This window comes from Piliocolobus tephrosceles, chromosome 12 (assembly GCF_002776525.5).
Source record: "Piliocolobus tephrosceles isolate RC106 chromosome 12, ASM277652v3, whole genome shotgun sequence".
NCBI lineage: Eukaryota > Metazoa > Chordata > Mammalia > Primates > Cercopithecidae > Piliocolobus > Piliocolobus tephrosceles.
The window spans coordinates 78,119,970-78,147,395 of NC_045445.1; the positions used below are offsets into that span (position 1 = coordinate 78,119,970).

General features: G+C 36.5%; 1 protein-coding gene across 2 annotated transcripts in view; it reads left to right on the plus strand.

Moving 5' to 3' along the window:
- The window catches only part of LOC113222295 (palmitoyltransferase ZDHHC15), a 70,014-nt gene continuing 42,588 nt past the window's right edge, over positions 1-27,426 (plus strand). The window contains exons 1-2 of one of the 2 annotated variants that reach the window (XM_026451775.2): positions 1-718; positions 21,741-21,767. In XM_026451775.2, the coding sequence (XP_026307560.1) occupies positions 583-718; positions 21,741-21,767 (163 nt within the window). In that variant the 5' untranslated portion in view covers positions 1-582. The remainder of the gene's footprint in view (positions 719-21,740; positions 21,768-27,426) is intronic. The other variant, XM_026451774.2, reaches the window with a different exon arrangement.

The window sequence follows — 27,426 nt, forward strand, 5'->3', positions numbered from 1 at the left end:
ATTGTTCAAGCAGTAGTGGGAAGATGGAGCTGGATGGCCTTCATGTTATGAGATGCTATGGCTCGCATCTTCACACTGCGTGTGTGTGTGTGTGTGTGTGCGTGTGTGTAACTGTGTGGGGGGCAGCAGGAGGACAGAAAGAGAACGAAGGGGGAGAGAGAGACAGAGACAGAAACAAAGAGGGCGGACGCAGTGCAGTAAGAGCAGATGGGCGGACCCAAATTTCTTCTGCTTCACGATTTTGCGGAGGTCCAGCCCTGCATCCAGCCTTGAAACACGGGGTGGGGAGGAGGCGGAAAGGGGAGGGACTGCACTCCGTCTGAGCGTGCTAGCCCCGATTGCCTGACGGATCACCCTTCCGCTCCAACACTGCTAGTTCCTCAACGCCGTGACTCAAGCCTATTGTGCCAGGCGGGGCGCACTCAGCAGCGCAGCCCCACAGGTGGCGACGGCTCGGCGAGAGGGTTCCCGCCAGGCTAGGCAGTGGAGTGCCGCACAGCGCGCCTTCCCGCCTCGCAGCCGCCACCCTAGCGGTTCCGACCCGGCGCCAGCAGGCCTGCTTGGTCGATCTTCGAGCCAAAGATGCGGCGAGGCTGGAAGATGGCTCTGTCTGGGGGGCTGCGGTGCTGCCGCCGGGTACTGTCCTGGGTGCCAGTGCTCGTTATTGTCCTCGTCGTGCTCTGGTCCTACTATGCCTACGTCTTTGAACTCTGCCTGGGTAAGTGGGGCTGGGCACCTAAGGTGGGGAAATTATGCTCCAGTATAATCGTTTGCCCTACCTTCATTTTGGTGTCCCTTGTGTTCTCAAGCCCTCTCTCTGCGGTTTTCCTTTCTCTCCCTGGAGAGCTCCTTGTCCCCAGCCTCTGGCTTCCCACAATATTTCCTGCGCGCTCCCACCAGGGTCGCACCGTGTCTCCATCGTCTCCCACCTAGGGTTTCTTATTTCTTTGCCCTACCCACAATAATGTCCTGGCTTTTCCCACGAGGGCCCCCTTTTCTCATACAGGGCAACCACCTGCACCTATGCTCTCCTTCTGGGAGCCCCTACTCTACCAAGTTGAGGAAATAACATACCCCGTGTCTTCAAACTGTTTACTCACACTAGGAATCCCACCAATGCATCCAACTAGGAGCCCCACCATTTTCCCTCCTACTAGAATCCTACTAGGATTTCCTACTAGGGATTTCCTACTGAGAGTCCCAGAATATTTCCTCTACTCTCGTACTAGCTCTCCTTTTTCACACACTGGAATCTATCGTTTTCCCGTGATCCTCTCACACTGGCTGAAGTGCCACTTGTGACGCCACAGTGCACCGTATTCTACTCCATTAAGATCTTCCCTTTTCACACAGTGGTAAGCCCTCCATTCTCTTTCCCTGTGGGCTCCCCCCATTTAATAATTTTTCTTTAATGGGATTGGTATTCTATAATACATCCTCTCCTCTCACACTAGAGGCCCTGATTATATTATACTGGAGTTCCCTGCAGTCTCCTACCTTCTTGCTTTGAGGAGCATTCAACTCCTTCCCATTAGGAGCCCCACATTATTTTCTGACAGCTTATACTGGTGACTCTGCTATTGTCACATGATGATAGTGCCTTCTTCCGTGTCTTTTCCCAATAGAGTCACCTCTTTTACCCTCCCACAAGGGTTTCCATAATTTATCTCCTATTCCATCAAAGGGCCGCTACTTTTCTAACCATTATTCCTCGTTATCTTTTTTGGGAAACCCACTCCCCACCTCCCGCAGTGTTCTTTCACTTTTAGCCCCACATTCTGCCATCCTCTTCCTTTGGGGTTTCTTATTATTATTTCTTCTTACTTCTCATTGGATTGCATTTGTCCCATCTTCTCAAACTGGGGAAACTCCATTCTTTCTTACTGGGGTTTCTAATATTTTCTACTCCTCCCAATGGGCATATCATTTCTCATTCCCTCTCCTTAGACTACCCCTTTTTTAATTCTATGATCTTTTTTTTACCCTGTCCTGTCACACTAAGGAGCACTCTATACCCTCCTTATTTGCCGAATGGTTCTCACAGTAAAGCTTGTGCATTCAAACTCAGAATTCTACAATATTTCCCGACACAAACCCCAAGTCTCTCCCCTGTATTACTCCCACTTTCCACTTTAATTCCCCCCGTTGCCCATTCTTATTATTATTGGCCTTGCAATGCTCTCATCAACTCACAATGGCATTTTCATATTATATCCTGTCTTGTTACAATAGGGTCCCTGCTTTTCTCACAGTAAAATCACCCCTTGTCCCTGTCTTCTCACGTTGAAGAATCCCTGTCTCCTCTCAAAAGAGATTCCACTAATACTTGTCACTCTTATCACTTTGACACTATAATTCCATCGCCAGCACCCTTAAACTTGTGGCCTACAATGTTCCCTATTCATCTACTTTGGGGCTCCAATATGTTTATACTCCTCTCACAGTAGGACTCCTGTCCCATTGGACATCCCCTCACTCCCAAGTCCTTCTGAGACTTCTATATTTTTTCATACCAAACTCTTCTCACCTTAAAAATGATGGTAAGGATGCTGCTTTTTTGAACTCTGGGACCTGACTCCATTTGTAATTTTCTTCTATTACATATTTACAAAGCAATAGTCTACCCCAGGTAGACTGGGACAATCTAGGGAGGCAGGAGATGATCCTCTTTTCCAATACAGAACTTTCTATATTCTAATTATATAACTTTCTATATTCTAATTCTGATTGCCTCTCTGAATCACAATTTGAATTTTTCTTACCTCTTTCTTAGAGATATTATGGAAAATGCAGAAAGAGCTCCTAAAAATAAATTTCATTAGTTGCCTTCATAGATACAAGTTAGCCTAGTTTTCTTTTGTATCTCAATCCAGTATTGGGATGCATTAAGTAGACTATGCAATGACTGGGAAGCTTTTCTATTCTCAGACCTTACTACTTTGGCTTTTTGAATGATTGATTGAAGGGTCAAGAGTTCAGCACCCTTATTATGGTATGGACAATGCTCCTAGGATCAATGCCATATTGTAAGCAACTTATTTTGGAGATTTTCAGTATTGACTCATATGAGCTTCACCAAGATATATTTTAAAAATTCATGATGATAATGACTATGACTTCTATAGTGCGTACTCTGTGCCAGAAAATGTTCTAAGTTCTGTAGATAGATTAACTATATATTAATTCATTTAATCATCACAATAACTATATGAGGCAGGTACCATTACTGTTTCCATTGTACAGATGTGTAAACTGAGGCACAGATGAGCAAACCAAGGTAAAGACCAAGTTACTGCAAATAATTGGCCTTCTACAAATTCTTCTTTAGTCATGTAATATTAACAGCTGAAAGGCAGTGTAGGACTTATTTGGTTTGTTTTAGTTAACATACTTGTACCACACTGCTACATGCCAAGTACTATTTCTAGGTGACTACACACACAGACACGTAATCTTTGTAACAACTTTCCAATGTATATACTATCATTACTTGTTTGTAAACTGGGGAACAGACAGAAAAAATAGCTTACCTAAGGTCACAGAGCTAGTAAATGGCCAAACTTAAAACCCAGGCAATATGTTGCCACAGTCTCCTCTAAACTAATACAGAGGTAAAAACTTGTGACATACAAGCCAGATGTAGCCTTCAGATATATTTTGCCTGGCCTGCACAGTGTTTTCTTAACATTTTGCATCAGTTCCCATTATTTAAAAGTCAGGAGAATAAGGCAGCTTTGACTTTCAACTCTGGCTGAACCAGTCCACCCTGCCATCATCAATTTAACAATCTTGTAACAAATTAGCAACCTGGGTTTCAGAAAGGTTAAATCAAATTTTCCTAAGGCCACACATTTAGTAATAGTGGAGAGTTGGAAATCCAGGCTGCCTGATACCTAGGCCATACCTTTTCCAATACAAACAAATTAACAAGTATGCATTTCAGTAAGACTCAAAAAGTAACATTAAGGACCTAACTTCTTTCCAGGGATAAAACCTGATGTCTTTCTCCCTAACGTTATGTTAGAGCTGAAACCAAAAGTGATATTTTTGTCCTATAATTCTTAGAGTTTGAATTCTGCCATTTACTAGCCAGGAGACCTGGGGCAAGTACCTTCACTCTCTCAACCTCAGTTGTCTCACGTGTACCTTGCTTCTACAGTTGTTCATCCATATGACAAATGGTTGCTTAGCACTCAATATATGCCAGTTATTACTGCTGTGAGGCTTAAATAACATGGTGCCTGAAAAGCATGCATCACAGTTCACAACACGTTATAAGAGCTCATTAGATAGTAACTTGTGATTACTAAAGATATAAAGGATTCTTCCTGACCCAGGAAAATAAGAAGCTTAGCTTTTTAGAGAGGAAGGAAAGTAACAGTATCCATTTTATTGGGGTGAAATGTATATAACATAGAATTAACCATTTTTAAGTGTTCACCTCAGTGCCACTTAGCACTCACAATGTTGTGCAGCCATCACCTCTATGTAGTTCCAAATGTTTTTGTTATCCCATAAAGAAACCTCCTAGGCATTAAGCGGTCACTCCCTGTTCCCTCTTCCCCCAAGTCCTAGCCAATTATTAATCTGCATTCTGTCTCTATGGATTTACCTATTATGGATAGTCCATATAAATAGAATCATAAAAGATGTGTTCTTTTGTGTCTGACTTCTTCCAATTAACAAAATGTTTTGAAATTGATCCACATTGTATTATGTGACAGTAATGTATCCCTTTTAATGGCTGAATAATAGTCTATTGTGTGTATATATATACCAGTTTGTTATCCATTCATTCATTAATGGACATTTGGGCTATTTCCACCTTTTTGTCTCTTCTGAATAGTGCTGTTACAAACATTCATGTACAAGTATTTGTTTGAATATCTATCTTCCGTTCTTTTGAGTGTATATACCAGGGAGATGGATGGGGATAATTGAACTGTATGGTAATTCTATGTTTAACTTTCTGAGGAACCTCCAAACAGTCTTCCACAGTGGCTGCACCATTTTACATTCCCATCACAGAATGATAGCACAGAAGGGTTCCAATTTGTCCACATTCTCACCAAGACTTGTTATTTTCAGTTTTATTTTTATTATAGTCATCTTACTGGGTGTGAAGGGGTATCTCATTGTAGATTTGATTTGTATTTCTGTAATGACTAAAAGTATTGAGAATCTTTTCATGTACTTGTTTGCCATCCATATATCTTCTTTGGGAAAATGTCTATTCAAGCCAATGTCCATTTTTTAATTGGGATTTTTAAATTGAGTTGTCTTTTTGTTGTGGAATTTTAATATTTTTCGCATGTTCTGAATACTTGATCCTTATCGGATAAATTATTTGCAAACATTTTCTCCCATAACTGATAGTATCATTTTATACACAAAGATTTTAATTCTAATAAAATTCAATTTATCTATTTTTTTCTTTCATTACCTATGCTTTTGATGTCATATTTAAGAATCCATTACCAAATGCAAGACCATAAAGATTTACCCCTGTGGGTTATTTTTTGTTTGTTTGTTTTCGTTTTTTTTTTTCTTTTTTTTTTCCTTTTTATACGGGACCTCACTATGTTGCCCGGGCTGATCTCAAACTCCTGGGCTCAAGCGATCCTCCCACCTTAGCCTTTCAAATAGCTGGGACTATACGCATGTGCCCTGTGTTTTCTTATAAGAATTTTATGGGACTAGAAGTACCATATGACCCAGCCATCCCATTACTGGGTATATACCCAAAGGATTATAAATCATGCTGCTATAAAGACACATGCACACGTATGTTCATTGTGGCACTATTCACAATAGCAAAGACTTGGAATCAACCCAAATGTCCATCAGTGACAGACTGGATTAAGAAAATGTGGCACATATACACCATGGAATACTATGCAGCCATAAAAAAGAATGAGTTTTTGTCCTTTGTAGGGACATGGATGCAGCTGGAAACCATCATTCTCAGCAAACTATCGCAAGAACAGAAAACCACATACCGTATGTTCTCACTCATAGGTGGGAACTGAACAATGAGATAACTTGGATTCGGGAAGGGGAACATCACACACCAGGGCCTATCATGGCAGGGGGAAGGGGGAGGGATTGCACTGGGAGTTATACCTGATGTAAATGACGAGTTGATGGGTGCTGATGAGTTGATGGGTGCAGCACACCAACATGGCACAAGTATGCATATGTAACAAACCTGCACGTTATGCACATGTGCCCTAGAACTTAAAGTATAATAATAAGAAAAAAAGAAAAAAAAGAAAAACTTAGATGTCATTAGGTAAAATACACTTACAGTTTTAAATAGCACGATGTGTCACATACTAATACCCTATAGAACTGGAACCTTCATTATGAATAATATTTATAATAAATATAGAAATGATATCACAAGATTTTTCTCTCCAAAATAGGTGAATGTGGTGTGTGTGCATGTGTGTGTGTATACCTACTATAAGTTATAACAAGTTCATTCAGGTTTTATAAAGAAAGCAATAATGTGCATAAAAAAAAGAATTGTATGCTTTTAGCTCTCACTTTTAGGTATTTTAGCCATTCTGAGTTAATTTTTTGTATCTGGTGTACGATAGGAGTCCAGCTTTTTGTTGTTGTTGTTGAATGTGGATAACTAGTTATCCTAGCACTGCTTGTAGAAGAGGCTATTCTTTCTTCCACTGGATATGATCATAAAAAATCAATTGACTGTAGATTTATGTGTCTAATTCTGGACTCTCAATTCTGTTTCATTGATTTATTTGTCTGTCCTTCTGCCATCACCATATACTGTACCTTTGTAATAAATTTTGAAATCAAGAAGTGAGTTCTCCAGTTTTTTTTTTTTTTTTTAATTACTTTTTAGCTGGGTGTGGTGGCTCAAGGCTGTAATCCCATAATTTTGGGAGGCCAAGGCAGGAGGATTACTTGAGCCCAGAAGTTTGAGACCAGCCTGGCCAACATAGTGACACTCCATCTCTACAAAAAGTAAAAAATGTAGCCGAGCATGGTGCCACGTGCCTGTGGTCCCATCTCCTCAAGAGGCTGAGGTGGGACGATTGCTTGAGCCCAGGAAGTCAAGGCTACAGTGAGCTGTAGTTGTGCCACTGCACTCCAGCCTCAGTGACCAAGCAAGACTCTATCTCAAAAAATAAAATTGTTTTTTCTATTGAGGCTCCCTTGCAATTTTGTGTGAATTTTCGGTTCAGCTTTTCCACTTAGGCAAGAATAGAAGTTGTTTTTTATTTTTATATAGGAATTGCACTGAATCTGTATATTGTTTTGGAGAGAATTGCCACCTTAACAATATCAAGTCTTCCAATCTATAAACATGGGATGCTTTTCCATTTATTTCAGTCTTTAATTACTTTTCAGTAGTGTTTTATGATTTTGAGTGTATTCATCTTGAGACTCCTTTCTAAAATTTATTCTTAAATTTTTATTTCTTTTTTATGTTATTATAAATGGAATCGTTTTCTTAATTTCATCTTCTGATTGTTCATTGCTAGTGTTTAGAAATAAAACTGATTCGATGTGTTGATCTTGTGTTTTGCAACTTTGCTGAATTTGTTCATTAGCACTAAGATTTTTTTGTGAATTCTTTAGAAGTATCTATACATAAGATTATGTAAACTACCAATAAAGATAATTTCATTTCTTCTTTCCATCTTGAATGCCTCGTATTTATTTTTCTTGCCTAACTGCACTGGTTTGAACTTCCAGTTCAATGTTGAGTAGAAGTGGTAAAATAGGAATCCTGGTCTTCTTCCTGATCTTAGGAGGGAAATATTCAGTCTTTCACCATTGAGTATACTGTTAGCTATCGGTATTCCATAAATGCCTTTTATCAAGTTGAGGAAGTTCACTTCTATTACTAATTTCTTGAGCATTTTTTTAATTCCACTATGCAGAACATTGTCAAATGCTTTTCCAGCATCGATTGAGATAATCATATGGGTTTTTTCCCTCATTCTGTTAATATAACATGTCACATGATTGATTTTTGTATGGTGAACTGCCCTTACATTTCTTGAATAAATCCCACTTGATAGTGATATATAATCCTGTAACATGTTGCCAAATTCCATTTCCTAGTATTTGCTTAGGACTTTTGCATTTATATTTATAAGCAATATTTGTATTTTCTTTTCTTTACTTTTGATGTATTTATCCAGCTTGGCTATCAAAATAATGCTGGCCTCATAAAATGAGTTAGAAAGTGTTACCTTCTCTTAAATGTTTTGTAAGAGTTTGAGAAGGAGTAATGGTAATTTTTTTTTTAATGTTTTATAGAGCTTACCAGTGAAGCTACCCGGTTTTGGCTTTTCTTTTTGGGAGGTTTTTTTTTTTTTTTTTTTTTTTTTTTATGATTTTATTTTTTTTCTTTTTTAAGGGTTTTTTTTTTTTTTTTTTTTTTTTTAACTGATTCAATCTTTTTACTTATTAAAGGTCTGTTCCAATTTATGTTTCAATTTATGTTACTTTCTTGGTTACTATTATGATAAGAACACAATATAATAGCTACCTTTTTTTTTTTTCTCTGAGATGGAGTCTCCCTCTGTTGCCCAGACTGGAGTGCAGTGGCGTCATCTTGGCTCACTGCAACCTCTGCCTCTGGAGTTCAAGTGATTATCCTGCCTCAGCCTCCTGAATAGCTGGGACTACAGACGCGTGCCACTATGCCCTGCTATTTTTTTTTTTTTTTTTTTTTTTTTTTTGTATTTTTAGTAGAGATGGGGTTTCACCGTGTCAGCCAGGATAGTCTCCATCTCCTGACATTGTGATCTGCCCACTTCGGCCCCCCAAAGTGCTGGGATTACAGGCATAAGCCATCGTGCCTGGCCTAATGTTTGGTAGAATTTACCAGTGAAACTACCCGATTTTGGCTTTTCTTTGCTGGGAGGTTTTTTATTACGGATTCAATCTTTTTACTTGTTAAAGGTCTGTTCCAATTTATCTTTCATTTTATTTTACTTTCTTGAATATTATTATGATAAGAACACAATATAATATCTACCTTAATGAAATTTTAAGTGTACGTTATTGTTAACTATAGATATAATGTTATACAGCAGACTGTTAGAGTTTGACCATCTTGCTTAACTGAAACTTTATGCCCATTGATTAGTAATGCCTCATTGCCCTCTCCCCCAAGCCTTTGGCAACTTCTTGAGTCAGTTTGGATACTTTGTATATTTTAAGAAATTTGTCCATATCATCCAGGTTATCTAATTTTTGGCAGACAATTGTTCCTAGTATTCTATTATATTCCTTTCTATTTTAACAATTGTTCCTAGTATTCTATTATATTTCTATTCCAGCAAGTTCTGCCGTAATGTCTCTACTTTAATTTCTGGTTTTGGTAATTTCAGTCCTCTCTCTCTCTCTCTCTCTCTCTTTTTCTTTTTTTTGTTTAGTCTAGTTAAAGATGTGTCAATTTTGTCGAACTTTTAAAACTTCTCCAACTCTTGGTTTCATTGATTCTATTGTTTTTGTATTTACCATGTTCAGTTTTCTCCATTATAATCATTATCATTATCCTTTATTTTGCTAGTTTTGAATTTAGTTCTTCTGTTTTAGTTCATTAAGGTACAAAGTTAGGTCATTAATTTGGGATTATTGTTCTTTTTAAATGTAGGCATTTACAGCCATAAATATCACTCTTTCACTACATTCTATAAGACTTGGTGTGTTGTGTTTTTGTTTTCATTTATCTCAAAGTATTTTCTAATTAATTTCACTTATAATTTATTCTTTGACCCATTGATCATGTAAGAGTGTATTGCTTTGTTCTCACTAAAGTAGGGGAAGGTGAATGAAGAGAGGTTAATTAATCAGTACAAAAATACAGTTGGATAGAAGAAATAAGACCTAGTGTTTGACAGATCAGTAGAATGATTCCAGTATAGCGTAATCTATCATATATTTCAAAATAGCCGATAAAGAATAATTTCAATGTTTCCCGCATGAAGTAAGATAGATGTTAAAATGATGAATATCCTCATTACCCTAATTTGAGTATTACATATTTTATGAATGTATCAAAATATTACAGGTACACTGAGAATATGTACATCTATAATATGCCAGTTAAAAAGTATATATTGCTTAATTTTCCTATACATTTGAATTTTATAGTTTTCATTGTGCTACTGATTTCTAGTTTCATTCTACTGTGGTCAGAAAAATACTTTGTATGATTCCATTATTTTATATTTATCAAAACTAGTTTTATGGCCTAGCATATGATCTATACTAGATAATGTTCCGTGTGTACTTGAGAAGAATGTGTATTCTGCTGTTGTTGGGTTAAGTGTTCCACATATGTCTGTTAGGTCTAATTGGTTTATAGTATTGCTTGAGTCCTCTCTTCATATTGATCTGTGTCTAGTTTTCCTATCCATAGTTGAGAGTGGGTATTGAAGTCTCCAACTATTAATGTAATACTGTCTACATCTCCCTTCAATTCTGTCAATGTTTACTTCCTATATTTTGGGGTTCTGTTGTTAAGTTTATATATGTTTATAATTGTTACATCTTCCTGATAGATTAACCCCTTTATCAATACATAATATTCTTTATTTCCTTTTTATTATCAATTTTTGTCTTAAAGTCTATTTTGTGTAAAAGTGGAGTAGCAACCCTAGCTCTCTTTTAGTTATTATTTGCATGGATGTATTTTTCTATCCATTCACTTTCAATCTATATATGTGTTTGGACCTAAGGTGATTCCATGGTAAATAGCATATAGTTTGGTCATTTTTTAAATCCATTCTGACAATTTCTCCCTTTTCCTGGAGAATTTAGCCTATTTACATTTAAAGTAATTAATGATAAAAGACTTCTGCCATGTTGGCAATTTTTTTTTTCTGTATGTCTTATACCTTATTTTATGTTTCTGTTCCTTCCTTACTGCCTTAAAATTTTTAATAGACTTTATATAGAGAGCAATTTTAAGTTCACATCAACATTGAGCAGAAAGTAGAGTTTCCATAGAAATTTCCCCACCTCCTCTAACACCCCCCCCCAACAGCCTCCCTGACTATCTATATTCTACATCAGAATGGTACACTTGTTATAATCTAGGAACCTCCATTGACACATCATTTTCACCCCAAATCCATAGTTTACATTAACATTCACTTTCGGTGTTCTACATTCTACAGGTTTTGACAAACATATAATTATATATATCTACCATTATGGTATCATATAAAGTATTTTCATTACCTAAAAATCCTCCATGCTCTACCCATTCATTTCTTCCTTTCACCTAACTCCTGGAAACCATTGACATTTTTACTATCTCCATAGTTTTCCCTTGTCCAGAATGTCATATATTTGGAAGCATATGGTATGTAGCCTTTGCAAATTGGCTTCTTTTTACTTCATAATATGCATTTAAGATTCTTCCATGTCTTTTCATGGCTTGATAGCTCATTTCTTTTTAGTGCTAAATAATATTCCATTATATGGATATATCATAGGTTATTTCTCCATTCACCTACTGAAGGACATCTTGGTTGTATCCAAGTTTTGGAAATTATGAATAAAGCTGCTTTAAACATCTCTGTGTAGGTTTCTGTGTGAACATAAGTTTTCAGCTCGTTTGACTAAATACCAAGGAGTGTGATTGCTGAATTGTAGGGTAAGGGTATGTTTAGTTTTGTAAGAAACCACTAAACTATCTTCCAAAGTAGCTGAACCATTTTACATTTCTGCCAACAATGAATGAGAGTTCCTGTTGCTCTACATCCATGCCAGCATTTGGTGTGATTAGCATTCTGGAGTTTCACCATACTAATAGGTGTGTGGTGGTATCTGATTGTTGTTTTACTGCCTTATATTTTAATTAATTTTTTATAGTGTACCCATTTTGATTTTCTCTCGTTTCTTTTTCAGTATATTTTTTAGTCTTTTCCTAGTAGTTACCCTAGGTATTACAATTAACACATTAACTTTTTAATAATGAAGTCTGAATTAATACCAACTTAGGTTTCTTTTAACTTTTATTTTAGGTTTTGTGATACATACGTAGGTTTATTATATAGGTAGACTCGTGTCATGGGGGTTGTTATACGGATTATTTTGTCACCCAGGTATTATGCCTAGTACCCAATAATTATTTTCTCTGCTCCTCTCCCTCTTCCTACCCTTCACCTTCAAATAGACCCCAGTGTCTGTTGTTCCCTTCTTTGTGTTGAAGAGTTCTCGTCATTTATAAGTGAGAACATGTGATATTTGGTTTTCTGTTCCTACATTAGTTTGCTAGGATAATGGCCTCCAGCTCCATCTATGTTCCCACAAAAGACAGAATCCCATTCTTTTCTATGGCTGCATAATATTCCATAGTGTATATGTACCACATTTTCTTTAATGCCTCAGCCACTGGTGGGCATTTAGGTTGATTCCATGTCCTTGCTATTCTGAATACCGCTGCAGTGAACATTTGCCTGCATGTGTCTTTATGGTAAAATGATTTATATGCCTTTGGGTGGCCCAGTAATGGGATTGCTGGGTCAAATGGTATTTCTGTTTTTATGCCTTTGTGGAATCACCACACTGTCTTCCACAATTGTTGAACTAATTTACACTCCTACCAGCAGTGTACAAGTGTACCCTTTTCTCCACAACCTCATAGGCATCTGTTATTTTTTAACTTTCTAATAGCCATTCTGAGATAGTATCTTATTACGGTTTTGATTTGCATTTCTATAATGATCAGGGATATAGAGCTTTTATTCATATGCATGTTGGCCGCATGTATGGCTTCTTTTGAAAAGTGTTCATGTCCTTTGCCCACATTTTAATGGGGTTGTTTGATGTTGTCTTATAAATTTGTTTAAGTTCCTTATAGCTGCTGGATATTAGACTGTTTTCAGGAGCATAGTTTGCAAAATTTTTCTTCCATTCTGTAGGTTGTCTCCCATTGTGTAGGTTGATAGTTTCTTTTGCTTTACAGAAGCTCTTAAGTTTAATTAGATCCCATTCGTCAATTTTTGCTTTTGTTGTGATTGTTTTTGGCATCTTTGTCATGAACTCTTTCTCCTGTTCGTTTGTGCAGGATGGTATTGCCTATGTTGTGTTCCATGGTTTTTATAGTTTTGGGTTTTACATTTAAGTCTTTAATCAATCTCGAGTTGATTTTTGTATATGGTATAATGAAGGGGTCCAGTTTCAATCTTCTGCATATGGCTAGTCAGTTATCCCAGCAACATTTATTGACTAGGGAGTCCTTTCCCCATGGCTTGCTTTTGTCAGCTTTGTCAAAGATCAGATGGGCATAGGTGTGCAGCCTTATTTCTGGGTTCTCTATTCTGTTCCTTTGGTTTATATGTCTGTTTTTGTACCAGTACCATGCTTTTTTGGTTACTGTAGCCTTATAGTATAGTTTGAAGTCAGGTAACATGATGCATCCAGCTTTGCCCTTTTTGCTTAGGATTGTCCTGGCTATTCAGGCTCTTTTTTGCTTCCATATGAAATTTAAAATAGTTTTTGTTTTGTAGTTCTTTAAAGAATGTCATTGATAGTTTGACAGGAATAGCATTGAATTTCTAAGTTGCTTTGGGAAATGTGGCCATTTTAATGATATTGATTCTTCCTGTCCATGAGTATGGGATGATTTTCCATTTGTTTGTGTGATCTCTGATTTATCTGAGCAGTGTTTTGTAATTCTCTTTGTAGAGATCTTTTACTTCCTTGTTTAGCTGTATTCTTAGGTATTTTATTGTTTATGTGGCAATTGTGAAGGGAATTACTTTCCTGATTTGGCTTTTGGCTTGTCTATTATTGAATACCAACTTTTTTAAAATTATACTTTAACTTTTAGGGTACATGTGCACAACGTGCAGTTTTGTTACATATGTATACATGTGCCATGTCGGTGTGCTGCACCCATTAACTCTTCATTTACATTAGGTATTTCTCCTAATGCTATCCCTCCCCCTCCCCCTCCCCCCACCCCATGACTGGCCCCGGTGTGTGATGTTCCCCACCCTGTGTCCAAGTGTCCTCATTGTTCAATTCCCACCAATGAGTGAGAACATGCAGTGTTAGGTTTTCTGTCCTTGTGATAGTTTGCTCAGATTGATGGTTTCCAGCTTCATTCATGTCCCTACAAACGACATGAACGCATCCTTTTTTTATGGTTGAATAGTATTCCATGGTGTATATGTGCCACATTTTCTTAATGCAGTCTGTTGTTGATGGACATTTGGGTTGGTTCCAAGTTTTTGCTATTGTGAATAGTGCCATGATAAACATACATGTGCATGTGTCTTTATATTAACATGATTTATAATCCTTTGGGTATATACCCAGTAATGGGATGGCTGGATCAAATGGTGTTTCTGGTTCTAGATCCTTGAGGAATCACCACACTATCTTCCATAATGGTTGAGCTAGTTTGCACTCCCACCAACAGTGTAAAAGCGTTCCTATTTCTCCACATCCTTTCAGCACGTTTTTTCCTGACTTTTTAATGATCGCCATTCTAACTGGTGTGAGATGGTATCTCATTGTGGTTTTGATTTGCATTTCTCTGATGGCCAGTGATGATGAGAATGTTTTCATGTGTCTGTTGGTTGCATAAATGTCTTCTTTTGAGAAGTGTCTGTTCATATCCTTTGCCCACTTTTTGATGGGGTTGTTTGATTTTTTCCTGTAAATGTGTTTAAGTTATTTGTAGATTCTGGATATTAGCCCTTTGTCAGATTGGTAGATTGAAAACATTTTCTCCCATTCTGTAGGTTGCCTGTTCACTCTGATGGTAGTTTCTTTTGCTGTGCAGAAACTCTTTGGTTTAATTAGATCCCATGTGTCTGTTTTGGCTTTTGTTGCCATTGCTTTTGGTGTTTTAGTCATGAACTCCTTGCCCATGTCTATGTCCTGAATGGTATTGCCTAGGTTTTCTTCTAGGGTTTTTATGGTTTTAGGTCTAACGTTTAAGTCTTTAATCCATCTTGAATTAATTTTTGTACAAGGTGTAAGGAAAGGATCCAGTTTCAACTTTCTACATATGGCTAGCAAGTTTTCCCAGCACCATTTATTAAATAGGGAATCCTTTCCCCATTTCTTGTTTTTATTAGGTTTGTCAAAGATCAGATGGTTATAGATATGTGGCCTCTGAGGCCTATGAGGCCTCTGTTCTGTTCCATTGGTCTATGTCTCTGTTTTCGTAACAGTACCATGCTGTTTTGGTTACTGTAGCCTTGCAATATAGTTTGAAGTCAGGTAGCATGATGCCTCCAGCTTTGTTCTTATGGCTTAGGATTGTCTTGGCAATGTGGACTTTTTTTTTGGTTCCATATGAACTTTAAAGAAGTTTTTTTCCAATTATGCGAAGAAAGTCATTGGTAGCTTGATGGGGATGGCATTGAATATATAAATTACCTTGGTCAGTATAGCCATTTTCACAATATTGATTCTTCCTATCCATGAGCATGGTATGTTCTTCCATTGTTTTGTGTCCTCTTTTATTTTGTTGAGCAATGGTTTGTAATTCTCCTTGAAGAGGTCCTTCACATCCCTTGTAATTTGGATTCCTAGGTATTTTATTCTCTTTGAAGCAATTGTGAATGGGAGTTCACTCATGATTTGGCTCTCTGTCTATTATTGGTGTATAGGAATGCCTGTGATTTTTGCACATTAATTTTGTATCCTGAGACTTTGCTGAAGTTGCTTATCAGCTTAAGGAGATTTTGGGCTGAGACAGTGGGGTTTTCGAAATATACAATCATGTCATCTGCAAACAGGGACGATTTGACTTCTTATTTTCCTAATTGAATACACTTTATTTCTGTCCCCTGCCTGATTGCCCTGGCCAGAACTTCCAACACTATGTTGGATAGGAGTGGTGAGAGAGGGCATCCCTGTCTTGTGCCAGTTTTCAAAGGGAATGCTTCCAGTTTATGCCCCTTCAGTATGATATTGGCTGTGGGTTTGTCATAAATAGCTCTTATTATTTTGAGATTCTTTCCATCAATACCGAATTTATTGAGAGTTTTTAGCATGAAGGGCTGCTGAATTTTGTCAAAGGCCTTTTCTGCATCTATTGAGATAATCATGTGGTTTTTGTCTTTGGTTCTGTTTATATGCTGGATTACATTTATTGTTTTGCATTTTTGCATTTGTTGAACCATCCTTGCATCCCAGGGATGAAGCCAAGTCGATCTTGGTGGATAAGCTTTTTGATGTGCTGCTGGATTTGGTTTGCCAGTATTTTATTGAGGATTTTTGTATCACTGTTCATCAGGGATATTACTCTAAAATTCTCTTTTTTTGTTGTGTCTCTGCCAGGCTTTGGTATCAGGATGATGCTGGCCTCATAAAATGAGTTAGGGAGGATTCCCTCTTTTTCTATTGATTGGAATCGTTTCAGAAGGAATGGTACCAGCTCCTCTTTGTACCTTTGGTAGAATTCGGCTGTGAATCCATCTGGTCCTGGACTTTTTTTAGTTGGTAGGCTATTGATTATTGCCTCAGTTTCAGAGCCTGTTATTGGTCTATTCATGGATTCAACTTCTTCCTGGTTTAGTCTTGGGAGGGTGTATGTGTCCAGTAATTTATCCATTTCTTCTAGATTTTCTAGTTTATTTGCATAGAAGTGTTTATAGTATTCTCTGATGGTAGTTTGTATTTCTGTTGGATCAGTGGTGATTTCCCCTTTATCATTTTTTCATTGTGTCTATTTGATTCTTCTCTCTTTTCTTATTTGTTAGTGTTGCTGTTGCCTTGCCGTTCGATCTCGGACTGCTGTGCCAGCAGTGAGCAAGGCTCCATGGGCGTGGGACCCACTGAGCCAGGCACGGGATATAATCTCCTGGTGTTCCATTTGTTAAGACCATTGGAAAAGTGCAGTATTACGGTGGGAGTGTCCCGATTTTCCAGATACCATCTGTCATGGCTTCCTTTGGCTAGGAAAGGGAATTCCCCGACCCCTTGTGCTTCCTGGGTGAGGCAATGCCCTGCCCTGCTTTGGCTCACATTCCGTGGGCCGCACCCACTGTCCAACCAGTCCCAATGAGATGAACCCAGTACCTCAGTTGGAAATGCGGAAGTCACCCATCTTCTGCGTTGCTCACGCTGGGATCTGTAGACTAGAGCTGTTCCTATTTCACAATCTTGGAACAATCCTGTTGAATATCATAATAGTATACAAAACTCATCCCTTTACAGCTCTATTGCCCCCTTTATGCTGTTATTATCACAAATTACATCTTTATACACTGTATACTCCTTAACGTAGATTGATCATTGTTGTTTTATACATTTTTTCTTTTAAATTGGATAGTAAAAAGAGTTTTTTAAAAAAACCTAAAACACATTATTACTTGCTTTTGTAGCTACCTATGTAGTTACCTTTGCCAATGTTCCTATTTTTTTGTATAGCTTGGGTTATAATGAGTGCCCTTTCAGTTTTTCTAGAGAATACCCTTTGGTATTTCTTGAAGGGCAGTTCTACTAGTGATCAGCTCCCTCAGTTTTTGTTTATCTGGTGATGTCTTGTTTTTGCTTTCATTCTTTGGAGTATAGTGTTGCTGGACATAGAATTCTGGATATATGTTGACAGATGTTTTTCTTTTTCTTTCAGCAATTTAAATATGACATTTCACTGCCTTCTAGCCTCTGTGGGTTCTTAAGAGAAATCAGCTGTTCGTCTTATTGTTTTTTGTATGTAAAAAGTCACTTTCCCTGCTTTCAAGGTTTTCTCTTTGTTTTTTGGCAATTTGACTATAATATGTCTGATTGTGGATATCTTTTAGTTTATTCTATGTGGAGTTCATTGCACTTCTTGGATGTTTAGATTCATATTTTTTACCAAATGTATGAAGTTTTTTAGCCATCATTTTTTCAAATACTCTTTCTGTTTTTCCTCTTTTTCCTCTCACTTTGAAAGCCCCGTTATGTGTATATTAGTATGTTAGGATATAGGCTGTATATTAGAGTGTAGGCTCTATTATTGTGTATAGTAGATTGTAGGCAGCTGTCCTCACAGCCTCTGCTGATCTGGGATGTGGAGGATGGTAGGCAGCCAAATTAAAATGTCACAGTATCCTCTTACTACAAAGCATCCGTTCTTTTCTTCACCAAGTCTTCCACTCTGGTTATTGTAACAATTTTACTAGATTCCAGAGTTCTGCAAAAGTTTATTCTGACAGTTTTTGCCAGCTCATTAGTTCCTTTTGAGGAGGGACATAAGTCTGGAGTACTCTCAGTTTTGGTGCCCAATAGTATCCATTCTGAGATTTAAAAATGAAATATCTATGATAAAATTCTACTCGAAAGGTAGAAATTCTTCAAAGAGAGAAGAAATAGAAACTGATTAGGCAGAAAAAAAAACAAACAGAAGACACCATTTTCTAGAAACCAAGTTTCTATAGAAGTAAAAGTATCCATTCAAGCCTATAGGAATCATGGTTTTATCACATCTAAAATAGTTTTATGTCATTCATATGACAAACAGTTAAATGTATCACACCTGACTAGTAACTTGTTGTAACAAACTCCTAATGTAACTCCAATGGTTTTAAAACCTAACTCAGGTTTTAAACCTGCTGAGGTTTTCAAATACAAATTTCTGCACTTCCACCCAAAGACTTGCTATGCTATGTGAAGAGAGCCCTGGAATCTATATTTTTATTATGCTTCCTAAGTAAGTATTACAATCATCCAGGTTTGAGAAGGACTGCCTTAAAAGTGAATGAGTGGCTGGTGTGAGTAACTTTTTCAAAGCAGTAAATAAAGACTGACCGATTAGCTTACTTACAACAGAAAACACTCAGAAATGTGTCTCAGTTCCCTATTTCAAATTCTTCCCTCTCCTAACGTAGACTCTAAGAAACATCTAAGAGAAAAAGTGGGGGGAATCAAAGTTATTCATTTTGACACTGAATAAATTATTTTAAAACCATCATATATAACTCTGGGAACCGTAACATTTTTAAAAAATCAGACTTGTTTTGTCCTAAACTTATTGTAAAATTTTTATAGAAAAATGATAATACATTGCTTACAATAATTAAGTACTTATGTGCAAAGCACCCAAGTGCTTTACACATATTTTATTACTTAATCCTTGTAACAATCTGATAACATAAACAATTTTATCTTCATTTTACAGATGAGGAAACTGAGGCACACGTGATTAATTAACTTGACCAAGGTCACAGAATAAGTGTCAAGAGCCAAAATATGAATACATGCCAAAGTATATGCTGTACATCATTATAATAAACTCCCTTCCCAAACATGTCATTCATTAATAAAGAACTTCATGTTGTAAATGAGCACTCATCTCACTGGATATTTCCAAACTTCATACTCTCCTTTCACAGGTCCCTTTTGAACTCCACTAATTCTGTAGCCACTAGCCACATGCGGCTATTAAACACTTGAAATGTGTCATCTGGATTCAGATGTTCTGGAAGCATAGAATATACACCAGAATTCCCAAACTTAGTGAAAAAAAGAATATAAACTATCACAATAATTTTTATGTGGATAACATGTTGAAATGAAAATATTTTGATGTATCGGTAAAATACATTTTTTTAAATTAAGTTCACTTGGCATTCTTTAACTTTTTAAAAAATGTTCCTACTAGAAAATTTAAACTACCTGGCTCACATCATTTCTATTGGATGGCACTGCTATAGAGTTTCTTCAGTGTCCTTTCTACGATTGTTGACCATTTCCATCTAGCCCCAAATTAGGCTTTTTCTACTTGTATACTTCTGTGAACCCTACAATATGCATCTATTTAAAGGAAATTATAAACTGTGCTTTGGTTTTAACACCAGTTGTCTGTGATGAAAAACTATTCCATATACACCCCTCTTCCTTAACTTTTCTCCATAGCTACTTACAAAGAATCAGTAAATAATGAAAGAAAAAAGGAGAGACAGTGCAAAAAGCTATTTGATAACTCCAATCATTTAACCCCTAGTAATGAATGAAACTTAAAGAAACAGAGCAAGTGTGTAATTACATGTATCACCACATCACTCTAAAATCTGCATGCCTAGTTGCCCATAGAATGGCTAAATGTACACTTACCCATGAGATTTGTGATAAAAGATTCATTTTGTAAAAGTTTGTTGTGACTCTTGTAACATTTTCATTTTAAATATGACTGAAATATTCTAGTCTTTTTCTTTAATAGTGCAAAAGGCATTATTAGAAAAATACAGGAAAGGCAGAAGTACCAAGATAAGTGCCATATCTTTTAGAATAGATGTCCTTTTATCCTCAAAAGTATGTAATTTCCAAAAGGGAAGTTTGCAAAACAATATATATTTCCCTTAGACTTACTTCCTACACAATTTCAGAGGTAATAAAGACTTTACAAGTCAATTCCACTGTCAAACTAGTGTCTGAATGTCCTCTACAACATTTCCAAGTGTATGTAATGGGAAACACTTTTTCCCAAGGCTGCTAGCCATTGTCATTGTCAGTATCTTTGTCATTATTTTTTCTAATACTGAGCTAAAATATGTTAACCTGCAGCTTTAAACTATTGGTTCTATTTCTGCCCTCTGCTCTTGGATCATATAAACCAATCCCATGTGTACTTAAAAGTTCTGCAGTTATTTACAGAGAGCTGTTCCCCATCTGGAGAATTCACCGGTTGCCACTCCTTCTGTATACACATGTCTCATCTCACTATCTACAAGTACTAAGTAATCTTCCCTCACCCACAGTACTTTAGTAAGTAGCCAACAAATGGGAGTTAGGACCTCCACTTCTTGTTTAGCAGCAAGTGTTCAGCCAGGGATAGGAAACATACCAAACAGCAATTTATCAGCCACTCCTTATTAATACTGGTCTCCAAGCAACTCTGCTTTCTCTCTCACTTCATTTTAAAGTTTTTTAAAAAGAAATGTTACTAGCCTGATTCAGGGCCTAGTGGAACCAATGCAGTCATGCAGCATGTATGTACAAAATCATGAAGTCCAAGGTTGACTGATCAATGCTTCTTTTCCACTTCAGTTTGTATTGGGAAAGTAGAGTATGTGCCTCTTTTAAGCACTCTTAACCAGTATTGATTGTTTAACTGGAAAACAACAACAACAAGGAGTTGGTATCAATCTTCAGGTGGACTCATTAGAAAAAAGAAAAACATTGTCTGGTCAGATTTTTAACACAGATGAAATGTAACCGTAGTAACAAATCCATTCAAATAATCATTAAAAGGAGAATTTTTAAAACTCAATAAAATAGACCTATATGTGAAGAAAAAAAGAAAGTATGACTAATGAAAGGCCTGAAGAAATAGCTCCTAGAATCTAGTCTCATTCTGTGTTTGGACTTTTTCCCTGTTTTTCTGATCCTTAACTGTTGATCATTTTGTATGAAAACCGTCTTTTGTTTGTTTAAAGAAATCATGTTTACATAGGCCTTTTATTGCTGGATCTCTACTTGGCTTATTAGAGCCCAATGGAGGAAGAAACATTGAAAATCGTCTTGATTAAACAGCTTCTCATGATTGAAAGCCTTGCTGAAGGTTTAAGACAAAGGAAGATAGCAAAGGATGGAATGTAATCACCCATGCCTTCCCTCATCTTTGGCTAGTGGTTTCCTAAAGTACTATTATATAAATTACTCAAATGATGCTGTGGAAAATGAGTTAGACAAGACTTTTTAAATATAACTAATTTATCTCTCTCTCTGTCTCTCTCTCTCTCTCATCCATCTCTCTCTCTCTCTCTCTCTCTCTTTCTCCTCTCTCTTCACAGTGACTGTTTTGAGCCCAGCAGAAAAAGGTAAGAGGATGTTGTAAATTGTATTGATCAGGACTGTGTCCTTATTTTCATCTGAAAGTAAATAACATAAAAGCCTATAGACTGAGCAATTTTCCCAGGAATACACTTAGGTGAGGGGAAAGTTTAGAATGATGACTTTCAGGAAACTTACCCAGAGATAGAGAAGAACATTTTCGGTGTCCCCTTTGGCTGTAGGACAAGAATTGGAAATTATCAGGATTTATGACAGAGAAGGACACAGGTAAGCACTCTGACATAGTGACCCTAGGCTGTCTCTTTGTTCAACACTGTTGTCCTAGGTATTTTGCCTTTCTGCCCAATCCATCTCCTCTTTAAGGCATGGAGTAAAGGCCCCAGAAGAGACTTTAAAGGGTAACTCCTTCACCATCACAGTTCCAGTATATTTATTGTGCTCCTCTCTGCTCCTCACCACCATCTTGGCTTGACCTGCAAAATATACTACCTTTCTAAAGAGATTGTGGCATTTTCCATTTTAAAAGGTGTAAGCTAATCATTAGTCTTAATAAACCTTTAGCTTTACATGATTTTATCAGTAATAACTGTGAGTGTTTATGTAGCCACTTTATATAGCCAGTTTTAATTCTTACTTCAGGGGAATTAATTGTTATAAATTCGTTAACCTACCTAGCATTCCAGGGGAATTAATTGTTATAAATTCGTTAACCTACCTAGCATTCATATTATGCTGTTTTAAAGCTCCGGTTTGCTGTTATTCATCCAACAAAGGCATTGGCTACAGAGGCAAGAGAGCAGAGTGGTTGGAAGACAGTAGACCATAGTATACAAAAGTGTGAGTTCTGTAGCTAGACTGTCTGAATTCAAATCCTGGCTCTGCTATTTCCTAGTAAATTATTTTACCTCTTTGTGCTCATTTTATTCATATACAGAATAAAAATAATACTACCTATTATACAGAATTATGAAAATATAATGAGTAAATGTATGTAGAGCACTTAAAACAGTGGTAAACAGAACATACTGGCGATTCAGTACATGTTTCCTACTATTATTACAACATTAGAGCAAGTCTTGAGTTGCCTCTTATTCTTATGCATGGCCCTTAAGGTCAGAGATCATCTTCTGAATAAAATATTAAATAATTATATACAAATATTTTCCACAATACGTTTTCAAGACAAATTGAGTAGAGGCTTAGATGATACTGTACCATAATAGAAATAATGGCATAAGCCAGTGAGACTTGACCAGAAACAGACTCATAGTCTAATGACTATCTGGGATCCCTTCTAACCCTGTGGATCTGTGACAGATCTGGGGTGATCTGGAGCTTAGAGTCTAGGGATGGGTGATGATTAAGAGATGAATTTAGGAATGAGATGAACATTAGGCATGATCCATCAGACGATTCACATACAATCAAGAATAATGCATTGCCCACAGTTGCTCATCTTGAAATTGTATTTTCACAATTCTGTGTAAAAGGTTTCAAATTATACTGCACTATTAAAGTAAAATACAATGCAGTATATGACTGTCAGTAGGAACATTATTTGGCATTGGCAAAGAAAACAAAAAGCAGTGAAATTAAAGCCTCAAATAACATAACCTTTCAGTCTCCATAGCTTGAGAAAACCATAGTCAAACATACTGCAAAAGTTTTCCCATTTCTTATCTACTTAATAATTCCTGTACTGGGTTGTAGAGTGTCTCCCTAAAATTCATATCCACCTGGAACTTGTAAATGTGACCTTATTTGGAAAGAGGGTCTTTTCAGATGTAATCAAGTTAAGATAAGGCCATACTGGATTCAAGTGAGCCCTAATACAGTAATTGGTATCCTTATATGAAGAGGGAAATTTGGATACACAGACATATACAGAGAGAGGACAGCCATAAGAAAATGGAGACAGAGGCTGGCATTATTGCTGCCACAAGCCAAATAACACTATGGATTGCCAGCAACCTCCAGAAACTAGGAAGAGGCAAAGAAGGATACTCCCCTGGGCATTTCAGCAAGCGTATGGCCCTGCCTACACCTTGATTTCAGACTTCTAGCTTCCAGAACTCTGAGAGAATAAATTTCTGTTATTTTAAGCCACCCAGCTTGTGGTCATTTATTACCACAGCCCTAGGAAACTAGTACAATTCCTGATGAATTTCACTCTCTAATGCACTGTTAAAAAGCATTGTATCAGTAGCAAATAACCAGACTTTGGTGTTAGGTCTACCTCGGCTCAAGTATTGACTTTGCCGCTTATTGTATATGTGATCTTGGGGAACTTCCCTAAATTTCACTTTCTTCCTCTGTGACCTTTCATGGTTATTTTGAGGACTAATGAGATTATGTGTGTAAATCTCTTGGTACAGTGCCTGACACATGATAAATACAAAATAATAGTTAATAGTATTATGATGATGATTATTATTGTTATTAACATTGGAGAGGATCTGGAAGATCTTTCTTCTAAGAAGCATAACGTATTTCAGGATTATAATTCCTTATGACTACTTTTGTGAATAGATTGTCAAAATCCATACATTTGTATTTTATAGGGAGAAAAATTGAGAACCAAAGAAGTAAAATATATTGACCTAGTTATGCTGATTCTACTGCACAGAAAAGACTAAACTTCAGGTCATCTGAATCACAGTCCTGAATATTATTTTTATGCGTGTGTGTGTCTGTGTGTGTGTATATACGTATATATATGTATATACGTATATACACACACACACACATCCATATATATAATCTGCCTTGGTTTTGCAGGATTCAGATATTCTTTTTTCTTTTTTAATTTTTGTGGATAGGTAGTAGGTGTATATATTTAGGGTGTACATGAGATATTTTGATATGGGCATACAATGTGTAATAATCACATCAGGGTAAATGGGATATCCATCACTTCAAAGATTTATTATTTCTTTGCATTATAAATATTCCAGTTATACCATTTATTTTTAAATATATAATAAAATATTGTTGACTGTTGTCACCCTGTTGTGCCATCAAATACTAGATCTTTTTTAAATATGTGAGTTCATATGTTTTCCCATAGATCATACTTTTAAAAACATGATAATAATGTATTTATTTTGCTTTCATAAGTATATTGCATAGATGATTTCATTCAGCATCATACTATCCATATTTTGAAGATCATGACTGGGAAACCTTCCCTCCTCTATCCTTGAAGTAAAAATCTGGGGTGATCTGGAGCTTAGGGATTTAGTAGAGTCCGGGGATGAGGTGATGATTAAGAGATAAATTTAGGAATGAGATGAACTTTAGGCATGATCCATCAGACGATGCACATACAAGCAAGAGTAATGCATTGCCCACAGTTGCTCTTCTGTTAAAAGGTCCATTAATCATTTTAAACAAAAGTTCAACTCATCTAATAATTAATTTGCATTTTAAAAGTTTTGCATACTAAATTTTCTGATTTCATTCATAAAATGGTTGTCATTATTTACCTTTTCAGAAATAGATATAATTTCTAAATAACAGAACTGTTATGGGTCAACTTGTGTCCCCTCAAAATTCATCTGTTTAAGCCCTTACTTTTAGTACTTCAGAATGTGACTATTTGTATAAGGCCTTTAAAGAGGTAGTTAAGTTAAAATGAGGTCAACTAGGGTGGGCCATAATCCAGTCTGATGTCCTTATAGGGAAAGGAAATCTAGACACACATAGGTACAGAAGGAAGACCACGTGAAGACACAGGGAGAAGATGACTATCTACATGCCAAGAAGAGAGGCCTTCAAAGTGGCCAGTCCTGCTGACACTTTTATCTTGGACTTCTAGCCTCCAGAATTGTGAGACAATAAATTTCTGCCGTTTAGAGACCCAGTCTGTGTCACTTTATTATGGCAGCCCTAGCAAACTGATACAAGAATATTAGGTTTCCATTTGAAAATCCAAAGTGTAGAAATATCACTTCTAACAAAAGTAAAAATTGACAAATGGGATCTAATTAAACTGAAGAGCTTCTGCACAGCAAAAGAAACTATCAACAGAGTAAACAACCTACAGAATGGGAGACAACCTACAGAATGGAAGAAAATTTTTGCAAACTATTCACTTGAAAAAAGTCTAATATCCACCAGCTATAAAGAACTTAAATTTACAAGAGAACATCAAATAATCCCATTAAAAAGTGGGCAAAGGGCATGAACAGACAATTTTCAAAAGAAGACATACATGTGGCCAACAAATGTGAATAAGAGCTCAATATCACTGATCATTACAGAAATACAAATCAAAACCACCATGAGATACCATCTCAGAATGGCTACTATTAAAAAGTCAAAAAATAATAGATGCTGGTGAGATTGTGGAGAAAAGGGAACACTTACACACTGTTGGTGGGAGTGTAAATTAGTTCAACAACTGTGGAAGACACCGTGGTGATTCCTCAAAGACCTAAAAACAGAAATACCATTCGACCCAGCAATCCCATTACTGGGTGTATATTCCCCAAGTAATATAAATCATTTTGCCATAAAGACACGTGCAGGCAAGTGATCACTGCAGCATTATTCACAATAGCAAAGATATGGAATCAACCTAAATGCCCATCAATGACAGATTGTATAAATAAAATCTGGTACATACACACCATGAAGTACTGTGCAGCCATAGAAAAGAATGAGATCATGTCTTTCGTGGCAACATGAATGGAGCTGGAGGCTATTATCTTTACCAAACTAACACAGGAACAGAAAACCAAATACTGCATGTTCTCACTTATAAGTGGGAGCTAAACGATGAGAGCTCATGAACCATGAAGAAGAGAACAACAGACACTGGGGTCTACTTGAGGATGGAGGGTGGCAGGAGGCAGAGGAACAGAAAAAAATAACTATTGGGTACTAAGATTAATAATACCTGGGTGACAAAATAATCTATACAACAAACCCCAGTGACACAAGTTTACCTATATAAGAAATCTTCACATGTGCCCCCGAACCTAAAATAAAAGTTTAAAAATAAAAGAAAGATCTGCTTTGTGTCAGATTCTCAATTATGCTAACCTTAATTTATTGGTAATATATTAAACATCAGGAAGGTGAGAGGGCACTGAGAGTAAAATGTCTGGGCTACAGTATGATCTTTTAGACTCACCTTCAGAATGTATAGGAAATCTTCAGGTTGGTTTTTATTAGGTATCTCAGTGCTCTCAATAATATTTTTTATTTATTATTGTAAAATTACTTTATAATTAAAGTTTAGAGATCAGATAAAAGCCTCCCTTAGATGCTAACCCACTTCTAAAAGATGTTTAAATATTGATATTTTTGTTACAAAAATATTTACTGAAAAGTCAAACAATATAGAAATCTAAAAAATGAAAATTTCCAATTATCTTTACACTGCCTCCTCTATCACTATTCATAGACAACTGCTATATTTAATTTTATTTGTATTTGAGATCGTTTTCTTTGCATTCACATAGAAACATATAAGTATAAATGTGTATATTTATGTAGACTTGGTTGTTTATTTTAATTGAGTGATACTGTGCCTATTTTTCCAAAACTATATTTTTTACTTAAGAATATATCATAAATGTATTTCCATGTTACTATATACAAATATATTTCATTTTTAAAAGATCTCAGAGTATTTCATAGTATGGGTATACTAGATTTATTTAATCATTTATTATTATT